The sequence below is a fragment of the Talpa europaea genome (genome assembly GCF_964194135.1).
Source record: "Talpa europaea genome assembly, chromosome: 11".
NCBI classification, from domain to species: domain Eukaryota; kingdom Metazoa; phylum Chordata; class Mammalia; order Eulipotyphla; family Talpidae; genus Talpa; species Talpa europaea.
The window spans coordinates 35,780,306-35,796,970 of record NC_140078.1 but is presented as its reverse complement, the minus strand read 5'-3'; the positions used below and the strand labels follow the sequence as shown (position 1 = coordinate 35,796,970).

The window sequence follows — 16,665 nt, the reverse complement described above, 5'->3', positions numbered from 1 at the left end:
CCCTAGCTGACTTCTGTGAAAACTCCCTAATTGGTCAGAATCTGAGAGGAGAGGATCTGGTCCTATCTCAGAACTCTGATGTCTGGAATTAGTGTTCAGAAGATTTGTCTCAGGACCTCCATGGAGATGACTAAACATCCATTCCCATACTCCCTTTCAAGGGACGTCTAGACTTTACAGGTGAGCTCATCACTGGGAAAAGGGAATGTCTGGTCATGTCAATCTCCCACTTCGAAACCTCCAAGCCTTGCACTGCTCCTTAGGAAAACTTCAAAATTCTGAGCATGGTTCACAGAGCCACATCATTCTCTACTTGAATCTGCAGGTAGAGAATCACCTGCAGATTACACTCCTTTGTAGTGGACAAAGCAGATTCAACAGAGGACCATAAGTGGAGGTGTGGGCAGGATGAATGGAAACCAAGCAAATATGGGACAGTGCTGCAGGGATAGCAACTGGTAGAAGATGCTAACATCAACCCCTTGGCCTGAAACTTAATTTTTTTTAAGATTTTATTTTTCATTCTTGCATAGAAGAGCTGGGGTATAGGCCAGAGGTGCAGGGGGTGGGGGTAAGGGGACAGTGAGAGGATCCATGGAGACAGAGTGGGGGGCAGAACAGGTGGTTTTACTGAAATACATGGCTGAGGGGAGCAGCAGGTGAAACAGGAGAAGTCTGCTGCACCATATGTGGGTCAGCTCCCTGGCTGGGGACTGAACTCAGGCCATAGCAGTCACAGTGCTGAGATTTAACCCCTAGACCATCCAGGAGGCCCCAGCCTGAACCTTAAATGGAGGGAGACATTACTGGAACTACAGAGGCATATGAATAATATATATAATACATGTAGGTGTCTATCTGAGCGTATGCATGTACATATGACATATTAATAGAGAAAATGTCCCCAAATATTTTCTCCCCCCCCCAATGTTTTATCTTTGGGAAATAAGAGAGAGGAAACTCTGTTGACTGAAATTACTGCAAATAATTGATGTAGAAAATGTAATTTCTAGGTCTAAGCTGTGTGAGGGATATATAATAAAGGGTTAATCTAGGAAGTATAAGAGTTAATCAGGAAAGACTTTGGGGCATAGGTCCTAGAGAAGGTGGCAGATATGAACAGGTAAAGAAAGGCAAGGAGACCTGTAGGAGGAACAGGCATCTGATGCAGGTAAAGAGCAGCAAAGCTCACGGAGGCATGCAAGGGTCCTGGGTAAGCCTTACCTCCATTTCACCAGTACTTCCACTTTGATCTGCTGATAAAACTTCCTCGAATACAGCTTCTTCTGTAATTTTTTCCTGCAAATGACAATGGCATGATATGAAAATTAATGAACATCCACAATGGTGCAGAGCCTGAAACCTGGAGTAAACAATCTGGGTAAAGATCCAGCTCCATGCTTACTAGCTCCGCAACACTGGAAAATATACATATGTTATATATATATAACAGATTTTTATATCAATTTTGCAATTTTACTGAACTTGTTTCTTATTTCTTATAGCTTTTAGTGGAATCTAGAATTTTCTATATACATATCATTTGTAAACCATGAGGATTTTACTTTTTCTTTTCAATTTTATTTCTTTTTCTTGCCTAATTGCCCTGCCAACTCCCAATACTATATTGAATTAAAGTTATGAAGTAAGACATCCTTGCCTGACCTTACAGAAAAAGCTTTAAACTTTACTATGTTCAGACATATTATCTCTATATCCACTGTTGAGGATTTTATCACAAATGGATGTTGAATTTTGTCCAATGCTTTTTCTGCATCTATTGAAATGATCATATGATTTTTATCCTTCGTTTTGTTAATGTGGTATACAGCACTTGATTGATTTGTGGATGTTGAACCATCCTTCCATCTCAGAAATATATCCCATTTGATCGTGGTATATTCTTCTTTGATTGAATTGCTGAATTCAGTTTGCTGGCATTTTGTTGTATTTTTGTATCTATGTTCATCATGGACATTGGTCAGTTTTTTTCTTGTGTCCTCTTCATCTGGTTTATGTTTGAGAGTGATGCAAGTCTCATAAAACAAGTTTCAAAGTGTTCTCTCCTCTTCCATTATTTGTATGAGTTCGAGGATTGGTACTACTACACTGTCTTAACTACAAGAGGTTTATAATAAGTCTTGAATTCAATAGAACTAGTTCCATAATTTTGTTCTCTTTCCAAAGTTTTTTTTTTCTTCCTATTTTAGGTCCTTTCCATTTCCATATGAATTTCAGAATCAATATTTCATCGTCCATAAAAATTCATTCTGAAATTTTGACAGGGGTTGCATTAATCATTTTGGGAAGAACTGACATGGACAATATTTGAGCCTTCAAAACCATGAACATGAGATAGCTTCCTATTTATTTAGGGCTTATTTCATTTCTTTCAGAAACGTTTTATAGTTTTCACTGTACAAGTCTTTAAACACCTTTGTCTTATTTCCAAGTATTTCATATAATATACACATTGCATAGTATTTATTTCAATTCCTGATTGTTCAATTTCTGATTGGTTCACTGTTATATAGAAAAATAATTGAATTTTGCACATTAATGTTTTATATATTTAGCAACTTGCTCAATTACATATTAGCTCATCAACTTTTTGTACATATTGTAGATGTATCTGCTAATAAAAGACAGTTTTAATTCTTCCTTTCTGATATAGACGACTTCTCTTTTTCTTGTCTTGTCTTTTTGCACTTAAACCTATAGTATAATTTTGAATAGAAATGGTGAGAGCTGACATTCTTATCTTGCTCTTGATGTTGGTAGGAAAGCAGTAAGAATGATATTAGCTATAAGTTTTGCAAAAATAATCTCTATCAAATGATAGACGTTTTATTCTTAGTTTTCAGAGAGTTTTTATTAAGAGGAAATGCAGCTCTATCAAATGCTTTTCCTGCATTTACAACATAAAGCTATGGGTTTTCTTCTTTAGTATGTTAAATTGATGAATATATTGATTGATTTCTTATGTTAAACCAACCTTGAATTCCCAGAATAAACTCTATTTGGCTATGATGTGTAATCCTTTTTATATATTGATTCAATTTACTACAATCTTTATTAAAATTTTAACATTGATTTTTCAGGAGAGCTATTGATCTGTAGTTTTATTTTCTTACAATGTCTTTTTTCGTGAAAGAGATAATTAGATGAATTGAATCCCTTAAAATATATTGAGACTAAAATATGATTTACCTTGGTAAATGTTTCCTGTGCATTTGAAATTGTGTATTCTGCTAATGTTAGGTAGTGTTCTCTAAGTGCCATTTAGGTCAAATTGGTCAATACTGTTATGAAAATTCTCTGTATTTTTAGTGATTTTCTGTCTACTTGGTCTATCAATTATTAAGAGGAAAATATGGAAATTTCCAAATATAGTTGTTTATTTGTCTTTGCAGTTCTATCAGTTTTTGCTTCATAGTTCTGATACTGGATGCATAATTGTTATTCCTCTTGACCTTTGTTAAATACTCCTATTATGAAACCACTTTGTCTAAAATTAATAAAGCTACTCCAGCTTTCTTTTGATAAGTATTGGAATGGTGTATCTTTTTCAATTCTTTTAATTTGACCTATTGTATCTTTATAGTAAAGTGCATTTTTGTAACCCACGTATCACTGAGTTTTGCTTTATATATATATATATTTTTTTTTTTTAAGATTTATTTATTTATTTATACAAGCACTGGGTACAGTTAGAAACGCAGGAGGGTGAGAGAATTCACCAGAGCCAGAGTGGGGAACAGAACAGGCAGACCGAGGAAACATACTGCTGAGGGGAGCAGCGGGCAGCAGGAGAGGTCTGCACGCCATGTGGGACACTCGCTGGCATCCGGGGATGGAACCAGCGCTGCAGTGGCTGCAGTCAGCTTCGCAGCCCAGCACTCAACCACTGCGCCACCAGGGGAGGCCCTGAGTTTTACTTTTTTTATTCAATATATATCTGACTTATATGTTCTTTAGTTAGGATATTTAGAGCATTACATTTAATGCAATTATTGATAAGGTCAGGTTTAAGCCTGCCATCTTGCTATTTGTCTTCTATTTGTCCCATATGTTCTTTATTCTCTTGTCTTTCTTTTTGGATTAATTGAATGTTTTCTTATTCCATGTTGTTTCTCCTTCAAACTATAACTGCAGGCAGGTGTAGCTCTGAATTTTATTTTCAAACTGAGTGATTGTTTTTATTTTTTTTTAAAGAGTTATTTATTTATTTATACAAGCACTGGGTACAGTCAGAAGTGAGGGAGGGTGAGAGCATTCACCAGAGCCAGAGCGGGGAGCAGAGCAGACAGAAGGATGAAGTCCACTGCTGAGGGGAGCAGCGGGCGGCAGGGGAGGTCTGCGCGCCATGTGGGACCCTCTTCCGGTGGCCGGGGATGGAACCGGCGCTGCAGAGGCTGCGGGCAGCTTCGCAACCCAGCGCTCAACCGCTACGCCACCTGGGAGGCCCTGAGTGATTGTTTTTAGAGATCATAGTATACATCTCACACTTCTGGCAGTCATATTATATACTACAGGTATAGTACAAAAAACTATTATACTTATAGTTCTTCCCTCTTGTGCTATTCTTGCCATATGTTTTATTTTTATGTTATAAACATCACACTATTTTTTATTTTGTTGGTGCAGTTAATTATCTTTTAAAGGGCTATAAATAATCAGAACAAAATCTTATATATACAACCATTTACTTAGCATTTCCAGTGTTCTTAATTCTGTAGAGATCTAGATATCCATCTGGTATCATTTTACTTGTCCCTGAAAGACTAATCTTTAACATTTCCAGTAGTATATAGTTCTGCTGGTGATGAATTCTTCCACCTATTGTATGTAGGCAAACGTTTTCATTTCATATTTATTTTTGAAAGGTACATCCTCTTGCCTGTATTTTGCCAACAAGAAATCAGCTATCACCCTTGTCTTTGTTCTTCTGTTCCTAACTTTCTTTCTTTTTTTTTTTTTTTTCACCTCTGGCTGCTTTTAAGACTTCCTCTTTATCAAGGTGTTCTACTATTTGATTATGGTGGGCTTTGGTACAGTTTTCTTCATGTTTCTTGTGCATGCTATTTGTTGAGATTGTGTTTGTGGATTGTTTTCATCAAATTCATAATTTATTAGTCATTTCTTCAAATAAATTTTTCTGTTTCAAGTTCTTTCTCCTCTTCTTTATGGAATATATATATATATATTTTTTTTTTTTCAATAGAATGTGCTTGATGTTGTCCCACAGTTCTTTTTTCTTAAATATCTAATCTGTTATTAATCTTTCGAGTGTATTTTTCATCACATAAATTACAGTATTTTTACCATAATTTTTATGGTATTACCACTTTTATCTGGAGTGTTTTTATATCTTCTATGTTTCTCCTTACCCTTTGGAACAGTTATAATAATGGTTTTGTTTTTTTTTTGTTTTTTTTTTGGTCACTAATTCTAACATTTATTTCAGGTATAAGTTAATTTAAATTAATGGATTTGCCTCTGCCTTTTTATGCACCATATAGTCTCAGGTTTCTTGAGTGCCTGGTAATTTTATATTGGATTCCAAACACTGTGGTTTTATTTAGTTGGATGCTGGATAGTTTTTCATTCCTATGAATATTCTTGAACTTTGTTCTAGGATTTAGTTAAGTTATTTGGGAATAGCTTGAGCCTTTTGATTCTTGTTCTAAAGATTTGTTAGAGTGTACTGGAGCAGTGTACTCTAAAGCTAGCTATTCTCCACTATTGAGGCAAAACCCTTGTATATATTCCCAATGCCTGTTTCTCATATAGTTTCCAGTCTGGCTGATGTGAACGGGTATTATTTCCAGTCTTGCATAAACTGTTAACTCATACTTTTGGGAAATTCTTTCCTCAGTCTGATCTTAAATATTTTCCTTGCATAATCAGTACTCAGCTGAATACGTGAGTGTTCCTTTGTTGGTGTTGAACATCTTTCTCTATGCAGTCCTCTCCTTCCTGGACTCTTTCTGCAAGCTTTAGTGGCTTTACTCTTCACTGACTTATAGATATTTCTCTTCAACTCAGGAAGTGCAATAGGTCCCTCCTAGTTTCTCCTGCTCTGTGATATGGCTTGAGAACAATCAGAGGACTCACCTGGCTTGTTCCCCTTCCTTCAGGCATCACTCCCCGTACTTACCTGATGAGCAGTATCTTAAAAACCATTTCATATATTTTGGACTTTTTTTTTTGGCTATTTCAGGCAGGAGAGTACATCTGGTCTCTGTAACTACAACTTTGTCAGAAGCAGAAGACCCTTAAACTAAGTGAGTTTATTATTATTATTAATTCCATTCACTGGCTTTATTTCCCTTAACCAAATATATGCTGAACAAGTTTATTTTTTTTAAATAACAAATTTTATTTTTATATTCCCCATATATTTGTAATCCCCCATTCTGTCCCCAATCCCTCCCCTCCCGCCCCCCACTCCCCAAAAACTGTCTCTGGTTCATAGTTTTTTGGTGATTTTGATTTTCACTTTCTTATAGTTACTCATTTTCCTGGTCCCTTATTTAAGTTCTCTAGATTCCTGCTATGAGTGAGACCATCCGGTATTTTTCTTTTTCTTTCTGGCTTATTTTGCTGAGCATGATCCCTTCCAGCGCCATCCATGTTGCTGCAAATTGCATGTGTTTATCTTTTTTGAATGCTGAGTAATATTCCATGGTATATATGTACCACATCTTCTTGATCCAGTCATCTATTTTTGGGCATTTGGGCTGTTTCCAAAGCTTAGCTATTGTAAACAGTGCTGCTATAAACATAGGGGTGCTTTGGAATTGATGTTTCTGTGTCCTTTGGGTAAATACCTAGGAGTGGAATTGCTGGATCATATGGAAGCTCTATGTTTAGTAGGTCCAGAAATCTCCACACAGCTCTCCATAGTGGTTGGACCAGTTTGCACTCCCACCAACAGTGCAGAAGAGTTCCTTTTTCTCCACAACCTCGCCAACATTTGTTGTTGCTAATTTTTTTAATATGTGCCATTCTCACTGGTGGAAGATGGTATCTCATGGTAGTTTTGATTTGCATTTCCCTGATGACAAGTGATGTTGAACATTTTTTCATATGCCTGGTGGCCATTTGCATTTCCTCTTCAGAGAAGTTTCTTTTTAGCTCTTCTGCCCATTTTTTGACAGGATTATTTTCTTTGTTGTTGTTGAGTCTCATCAGCTCTTTGCAGATTTTTGGGATCAATCCTTTATCATTAGTGTTGTGTGCAAAAATGTTCTCCCAGTCAGTGGGGTTTCTCTTTGTTTTTGTTATTGTCTCTTTTGCTGTGCAGAAGCTCTTTAATTTGATGTAGCCCCAGCTGTTGATCTTTGCCTTCACTATCACTGCTTTGGGTGATGTGTCTGTAAAGATGTCTTTGATGTGCATATCACGTAGTGTTTCGCCTATATTTCCTTCTATGTATTTTATGGTTTCAGGTCTTATGTCTAGTTCTTTACTCCATTTTGAGTTGATTTTTGTGTATGGTGTGAGGTAGTGGTCAAGCTTCATTCTTTTGCATGTAGCGACCCAGTTTTCCCAGCACCATTTATTGAACAGACTTTCTTTGCTCCAATGCATAGTCTTGCTCCTTTGTCAAAGATTAGTTGATCATAAATCTGTGGGTTTATTTCTGGATTTTCTATTCGATTCCATTGGTCTGTATGTCTGTTCTTTGAACAAGTTTCTTAAAAAGGTTCAGGTCACTCTCAGTTCCTTCTTCCAGGGTGTTTCTCAGCCTCCTTTTCATATACTGAATTAGGGGGCTTTTCTCTCCCCTATTATGCCACTAATTTTTGAAGGCTGAGGCAGTGTATTAGTCTTATGGGTATCTTCAGCACCCAGCTGAGTAGCTGACTATGGTGAGCACCCAGTCCCCATGCCAAAAAAAAAAAAAAAAAAAATCAGCATTTGAAATACATCATTCAACCAGCTATACATTGAGCCCTTTTATGGTATGAGGACTCAAGCAGTATTTTAGAGACCATGTGAAAATCAGGGAGGACAACACGGGTGACCTAATGCTAAAATAAGGGTCCTCCCTTCTTCTTCTTCATAAGATTTTCTTTGCAAATGTGGATGGGCAAGGAGAATGTTATTTTATCTGCGGTAAAGGGAGGAAGAGAGCCTCTCTGGTGGCACAGGGTTGAAGTCTCAGTGTTATCAAGCTATCTCCAGCCGCTGCTGTATGAGTTTGATCCCCGGCCAGGGAGCTAACCCACATGGCACAGCAGACCTCTCCTGTCTTACCCGCTGCTCCCCTCAGCAGTGTATTTCAGTAGATCCGCCAGTTCTGTTCCCCACTCTGTCTCTGGTGAATCCTCTCACCTCCCTCCCACACCTCTGGCCTACACCCAAGTTCTTATATGCATAAATAAGTAAAAATAAATCTTAAAAAATTAAAAAAGAAAGGGAGGAAGAGAGGAAGGTGCTGACTTTAGGAAGTAGCTGCAATGTAACTGCCCTCTATCCTGGGCTAAGGGACGGTACCTGGCCCCGCTGAATGGAGGAGTATACAGAATCAGATGCTGAACACCATGCTAATGTAGGACCAGGCTGACAACATTAGCCTATCAATGAGTCCATTCTTTCTCTGTACTCTTGTCCCATCTCCTTGATGAGGCCTTGTTTCTGAGGACATGAGGACAAGCCCTGAGGTCCTGCAAGAACACGTGAGCACCCAGAGCCCAGTAAATATGACCATTTATTTTACTGTGAATGCACTAATGGTCAGAGATGGAATGATGGCTGGCTTCCTGGATCTGTTCGCCAAATACTATTTAACCTATTATGTGGCTGACACTAGCCTCGCTTGGGTTGGACCAACACCTCTTTTGGCTAGATCAGTTGCATATGCAGAGTACTATCAGCAACCCTGACAGAAGGGTGCTCCTGCTGAGCCAGCGAGGACAGCAAAGGCAGCTGCTCCAAGGACCTGTGGTAGGAACCTCTGTAGCTTGCAGGGTCCAATTCAGCAGGAAAGAAAATACTGCTTCATTTGAGGACATAGACAGTAAGTCTCTACAAAAAGTCTGAACTTCCTAACTACCTTTAAATGAGCACCTCAACCTCCTAAAATCAACGGATGGGTAGAAGGAAGGTAGAGAAGGGATAAAATTCTACTCTGCCCTGTATTCTTAAATATAGCAGGATGTTCTAATTTGTCTGTATTTCCTGGCCCCCTCTCTTCCTCACCTTAGTGTTAATAGGGTCTATTCCATATCAGATGCTAGAACTTCCCAATAATGATCCAACACCAGAAAACACCCCGACCTTGACTTTTCAAGAAGCCCCCAGTTCATCGGGGCACCCCGGGCCTGGCTGGTGATCTCCATTACCTGGGTGCTCTTCACAGACATTGGAGAGAGAGGTTTCTCCACTGTTTCCTGGGAGTCCTGGCTGTTACTCCTGAGTTCAGTATCTTTAAGAAAAAGAGCATCATTAGGGCAGAAAACAGATGTTAAATATCTGCAGAGCCACAGAAAATCCGAGATGACATGGCAATGTGTTTCTCAACTACAGTGCATCCAAAGAATTATGTTACTGAGGGCAGTGCCACAAGGTGGGAGGAGCAGGGTCTTTGCAGACCACCTCAATTCTGACCTCCCTATGCCCTCCTCCACACAATGGAGATAAAATGATACTGGCCCTATGGGAGTTATGGAAAAAAAATGCTGCCAGGGCCTGGCTCTCAAGGGGCATCACCTTTGCCAGTTACTGAGTCATGTGATTCTTTCATAGTAGCCCCTTGGACATTTACAAACAACCAATTATCATCTTTCTGGATGGCAGGCTTTGTGATGATTTGAAGACAGAAGGTGGAAAAGACCACAAGTAGCTGTGTCAGTGCTCTCTCCATGTCAAAGACAAGAGCTGCTTTCTCTTTGTTTGAAAAGAGTGCAAACATGAGGTCTCATTTCATTTTTTTACTTTCTTAAGAAACCAAGGATTATTGCTATGATAACCAGTGTTGTGTTCATGTGTTCTGCCTTCATTAAAAATTAAGATAGAAAGTTGTCTTCCCACATTGTCTAAAAAAGTTAGTTTTTCCCATCCTCCTTCTCTTCCTCTTCTTTCTGCTTTCTTTCCTTTTCTTTTTTTCTTTGTCCCTTCCCCTCTGTCTTCCCTCTTCCCGGCTTTTTACACCTCCTCTCTCCTTGCCCCTACCTGATCCTTGCCGGCTCATCCTATACCTGCTCTGTTAGGGACCGTGTTGTGCCATCTACCTGCAGTCTTTGGGTCTGAGCTGAGAGCAGCCCTCAGATGCTCTGCCTAGTGGCTGCCCCACCCGGAGGTGTTACCACAGATGCAGAAGGGACTTGAGTCTGCTGGAGGCACCAGAGGCAATGCTACCAACACTGTCTTCTGAGTTCTAACCATCACATCAGAGGCTACAGGGAAAGAGACAGACCTCTGCGTCCTCTCCCACTGTGTTCTTTTAAGCACCAGTTGCAGCAACCTGCAGTTCCCCCGCAATCCCAAATCCCTCTGGTCTTTCTCAAGTGAACGAAATAGAATGAAATTCAAAGGAAAAGTTAGATACACCAAGGCAGTGTAAAGTGTATATACGGGAAGGCTCATAATGTTGAAAGTAAAACGACGAAGAACTGCATCCCAGCACAACCGGCAGATCTTTTGGTGTGGAGAGGAAACAATAACTGTAAGAATAGCTCCCTCTTCTTAAGTTGTACTTTAGTTTTTAAAAAGATTGTTTTTCTCTTATTTTAAGTTTTTCATTGGATGGAATATAAAAAATTAGACTAAAAGAAAACTAGAACTTTGCTATACATGTATCTTTAAAATTAGGACAAAATTACTAAAAAAACAAAACAAAACAAAACAAATCTCAAAAAATGGATTAGATTTACAATGAACTAACAATCCTGGTGACTTAACTGTTTGCAGCCTAATGTTCATTACCAACTAGGATGACTAATTGTCTTGACTAAACTGTCCTGGGGTGTTGCACATTGTTATTAAGCAGCTGCCACGCTTGTCCCCAGAGGTGGCTGCATTTCAGCACTGGGCGAGGTGATGCTGTATCTCTCTTTCCTGTGTCTCTGGGGTTTTGTGAAGTTTAATTAGTTAATGTTCCTAATGTGCCCTGAGATCCTCAAATGTGAGGTGCTATTGCAGGGAAAAGTTAAGGCAGTGGTATTATATAACACACAACTAAAAACATGACTGAGGCTGCAAATTTAATTGTTATTTCATGCTTATGCTACCTAAGTAGCTTAGAGTTCATGAACTAGTGGTTTAGTCTAGTGGGAGTGAAGGCACAATTTTCTAGGACTTTCTAAGACTGCTTAGCAGAAGTGGGTTTATCTAATAAAGCTGGAAGTTGGGGTACCTTGGCCAGGTCTCTCCCAAGGCACAGCACCTGCCAGTGCATTCATAATTTCACATGTGCTTTCCTAAAGAGGACACCCAAATTGTACAGACTGCAGTTCCCACAAGACCTGGATCTACTCTGATCTTTATCAAATGGAAATAATAAATAGGGAAAGCAAAACAATATACTTTCAAGGTGTTAAGAAAAGTAATCGTATAAAATCTAGTGTTTTTATACTTATTTGAAATATCAATCAAAAATCCTAACAACACACTTTTTATGTAACTGATTCTAAAGGCATATAAATAAAGAAATAGTTGGTCAAAATATTTAAGACACAAGAACAGCAAGTCAAATTTCCTAATGAAAACTAACATATTTTATAAAGTCATAACAATTAAACAGTGGATTATCAGAATAGGAACAGAACAGAGAATTCTGCTGAAGAGTTAAGTTCTATTTATTAACATGTTTTCTTTCTTTTGCCTCCTGCTATCTAGTCCTCTTTGTAACTGTATTCAAGTAGCTACTGTAAACAAATCATCATGTGGTGTCTTAATACAATTGAAATGTATTCTCTTACCATTCTGGAGGCCTCAACTCCAAAATCAGTATTCCTGGGCAGAAATTATGCTGTCAGAAGAGCCATGCTCTCTCCAGAGGCTCCAAAGCTCTTTTCCTGTCTCTTCTAGTTTCTGGTGGTTGCTGTCATTCTCTGACTTGGGGCTCCATCACTCCCAATCTCTGCCTCCTTGGTCACATTACCCTGTGTGTGTGTGTATGTGTGTGTATTTGTGTGTGTATGTGTGTGTAATCTCCTTCTATCTCTATCTCATTAAAGTACTTGCAAGGGATTTTAGGGCCCCTCAGATAATCTAGGATAATCTAGGATAACTCCTCATCTCAAAACCACTCTTTACACCTTACAAAGACTTTTTCTAAAAATAAGGTAACATTTAGTGGTTCCAAAGATAACAATGTGGGTATCTTTTGGCAGGTCATGTTTCAGTCTGGATATACTGAGTAAAGGTCAGAGTCAACCTGTCCAATGAGAAATCAATCATATATTCTCCATCAAATAATTCATTTATTCATATTATACCTATTCCTCAAAATGGGCCCACCATCCACCCACTTTCTTAAGTCACCCTTGATATTTAGGTCTCTTTTCTACGATCTTCCTTCCCCACATGCAGTAAAATACCAAGTTCCACTAATTCTCCAAAATGTTTCCCAAATCCTTCCATGATTATTGTTCTGGTTCAGTCCCTCCTTATATCTTTCCTGGACACTGTCATTGTCTTTCAAAAGTCTCCCTCTGATTAGAAGCCAACCATGTCACCCTTTCTAATCAAAGATTAGAATGGTTCCTCATCATGTGTGTTGCAACAGAATAGAACCTAAACTCTCTTTCAAGGCATGAAGGTCTTGGTAGCCTCTTCTCAATCTCCCTAATTAAAATCAAGACATATGCAAAGAGCCAGCCAAGATTAGTAGGGCCACTAGCCATTGCCTAGCATGAATCTTAGATGCTTATTGTGATATGCCACAGTAATTTGTAGCTGTTTGTTAGCAGCATTATTGTGACAATGGAACACTGCTGTAGTCACAAGATATAAAAGAGACTAAACCAAATAGTAAAGCTGATTCTTTGAAAATAGTAATTAAACTGACACTTTAAAGATTAAGAAAGAAAAAGACCCAAATAAATAACACCAGGACTAAAATACAGAAAGAGAATATCTATGAAGTAAGATGGTAGCTATAAATCCATAAGAACATTACATGTAAAGACACTAAATACTCTAATTAAAAGACAACAGTATTCACACTGGATTAATAAAAATGACGAAGCCATTTACAGGGAACATATCTAAAAATATAAAGATATAAGGATGACAAAAGATATGCCACACAAAACATAAATCAAAGAAAGTTGATGTGAGGCCTACCTGGTGGCACAAAGGGTTAAGTCTCAGTACTATGAAGCTATGAGCACAAACTGCAGCACGAATTCAATCCCTAGCCAGGGAGCTGACCCACATGACACAGCAGACCTCTCTTGTCTCATCCACTGCTCCCCGAAGCAGTGTATTTCAGTCAATTTGCCTGTTCTGCTCCCTACTCTGGCTCTGGTGAATCCTCTCACCACCGACCCCCCCACCTCTGTCCTACACCCCAGCTCTTGTATGCATAAATAAATAAATCTTAAAAAAAAAAAAGAAAGTTGATGTGGCCATATTAAAATGAGAAAAAAGCTGACATTAAGGGGAAAAAGGAATCACTAGAGATAAAGGACATTTCATGATTTTTTTTTTAATTTCAAGGAAAATAAAATGGCCTAAAAATTAGTACAATAAAATAGACCCAAAATACATAATGAAAGAGATGAAAGACTATGAGTAGAAATCACTATAGCTGCAATCAAAGCAGGAGATTTTTAACACATTTCTCATAAACTGATTAAACAAGTGATGGATATAAATAATGATAAAATATTTGACAATATTAACAAATGTGATTGACTCATCTAGAACATAGTACCTGACAACTATAGGATATATACTCTTTTCATAGACTCAAGGAACATTTACAAAAATTGACCTTATGTCAACCAAGTTTATGTGATTAAAATCACACAAGAGTATATTCTCTTATTTCAACACACTAATCTAAACTTTTTTTTTTAAGATTTATTTATTTATTTATACAAGCACTTGGTACAGTCAGAGGCACGGGAGGGTGAGAGAATTCACCAGAGCCAGAGCGGGGAACAGAACAGGCAGACTGATGAAATACACTGCTGAGGAGAGCAGTGGGCAGCAGGAGAGGTCTGCGCGCCATGTGGGATCCTCCTCCAGTGGCCAGGGAGCAGCCAGGGATTGAACTGGCGCTGCAGAGACTGCGGGCAGCTCATGACCCAGAGCTCAACCACTGTGCCACCAGGGAGGCCCTTAATAAAAAAACCCAGAACATTCTTAATGGACAAAGAAAATGTGATATATTCATATAATGCAACATATTTCAGCCTTAAAAGTGAGGGAAATCCTGCAATACATCACACATTAAGCTCAGTGAAATAATCTAGTTACAGAAGGCCAAATCCTGCATTATTCCACTTATATGAGGTACCTAAAATAATCAAATGCATAAAAGCAGAGAGTAGCAAGTTGGCTGCCAAGGCTTGGGGGGGGGGAGTAGGGAGTTGCTATTTAGCAGATACAGCTTTGGTTATGTGAGAAGAGTTAAGTTCTAGAGACATACAACATTGTCCCTGTAGTTTATTAGCTGTACTATACACTTAAAAATTAAAGAAGATAGTTGTCAAGTTGTATTCTTTAAAAAAAAAAAAAAAAGACAATGGCTATCCCCAAATGTTTGTGAACAAAAATTCTTTTAAATAACTAGTGGTCAAAGAATGATTATAAATTTTTTTAAATGGTAATGGGTATATTACATAATGAAACTTAAAGGTTGCAGATAAATCCAAGCATGAGAGATATTCATAGTTTAAAAACATTTAAAAAGAACAAAACCTAGAAAATTAATGACTTAAGAATCCATTTCAAGGGCCTCCCTGGTGGCACGAAGAGTTAAGCACTGACTATGAAGCTATCTGTAGCCTCTGCAGCAGGTATTCAATTCCAGGCTGGCCAGGGAGCTACCCACGTGGCTCAGCAGACCTCTCCTGTCTCACCCACTGCTCCCCTCAGCAGTGTATTTCAGTCTGCCTGTTCTGCTCCCCATTCAGTCTCTGGTGAATCCTCTCACCCCCTGCATCTCTGGCCTGTACCCCAGTTCTTGTATGCACAAATAAATCTTTAAAAACAAACAAACAAATAAAAGAATCCATCTCAAGATACAGGAAAACAACTTGGATACTTGTTTCACTCAGATGAAATTTGGAGATGCTCAGCATCTAGATTCCTGCTCAGTCCCTTGCCCAAAATTTATTTAACGGTCTCTATTACATTGGAACAAAAGAAAATCTTGAAAGTACACCCCACACACACACACACGCAAATATTGTTAAAAAGCCTGAGTCCTCATATTGAGCAGGAAACCTCAGCTTGTTCCATGTACCAGAATTACAATTCAGGTAACATGATAATATATGGGACCAAGATGAGAATCAACTCTTACATGAACGAGTGAGTTTTGCATTACTGTAGTTATGCATGGCTCATGACTAAATTTTAGAATGAAAGCTACAAAGTCGCTACTTGTACCTTCCCTCCCCTTCCTTCTCCCCCTACCTTCTCTCACCTTCCTCCCTTTTCCTCTCCCCTTCCCTCTCTTCCTTTCTTTCTTTATGTATGTTATGTACATGTTCTATTTCTCTACCTCTAGATGGTATAGTCATCATGTCCTTAACTATTTATGAGAATGGAGAGATATGTGAAGTCACGCTTGCTTCTAGGTCTTAGACTTACACAAGGGACTTAGGAGACACTTGGCAAGAGATATGAGTGAAATACCCATGGTGAGGCTGACAATGGCAGGTGTTATGTTCATTTTGATTTTGCTCCTTTTGGTCCAGATTTGCCTGGCCCCTTCTACCCCTTTCCTATGGAACCCCACCAGAAGGCACCTTAGACTTGTGGCAAGCTTTTGGGCCTCAGCTGCCCTGCTTTGGTCCAACCCTGTTTGGCTGGGCATTTGCCCACAAGGGGATGGTGTAACTTTGGGTACTTGATTTGGTAACTGCTGTGGAGAGAAGATCAGGGTGAGGCCAGAGGAGCAGGGGTGAAAGAATTCACCAGACATAGTAGAGAACAGAACAAGCAGATTTATTGAAATACACTGCAGTGGGCAAGATGAGAGAAGTCTGAGCACTAAGGAGGATTTGAGGATCTCTTTTAAAATGTGTTTTTGCGGCTCTCTAACTTGGGATGCCAGTTTGCACCAGTTATCTGCTGGGATGTCTGGTCTCTGGCATTGGTCTTTGACACAGAAGCATGTTCTGCTTCTTCATTCCTGTAGCTGGGCTGATTTTTCTGGTCATGGTGGTCAGTTTGATGGCTTTGTCCCCACAGCAGCTTTATCCATTCCTTAGCTATTCGAGCCTCCCAAACCTACCTGCTGGTCAGGAGTGAGAGCTTAGTTTTAACCTTACTAAATGGTACCCCGACAGTAACTATATTCTTTCTCTTACTCTTCTTTCTATTGCACACTAATTGTATTAAAGTTCTTTTTATTGAAGGTAGTAATGCCCTTGAGTCTGTTTTGTATTGATGCAGCAGATGGCAGAACCCATTTAGAGCAGGGAGGTTTGGGGTGTCCCTCATCTACCCACTAACAGATCTAAGGTGACTGTC

At 38.9% G+C, this 16,665-nt stretch overlaps 1 protein-coding gene across 1 annotated transcript in view; it reads right to left on the bottom strand.

The window, feature by feature from the left end:
* The window catches only part of CFAP61 (cilia and flagella associated protein 61), a gene marked incomplete at both ends in the record, with an annotated part of 275,048 nt that overhangs the window by 209,940 nt on the left and 48,443 nt on the right, over positions 1-16,665 (bottom strand). The window contains 2 exons of the mRNA XM_084247720.1: positions 1,225-1,299; positions 9,354-9,436. Of these exons, the coding sequence (XP_084103846.1) occupies positions 1,225-1,299; positions 9,354-9,436 (158 nt within the window). The remainder of the gene's footprint in view (positions 1-1,224; positions 1,300-9,353; positions 9,437-16,665) is intronic.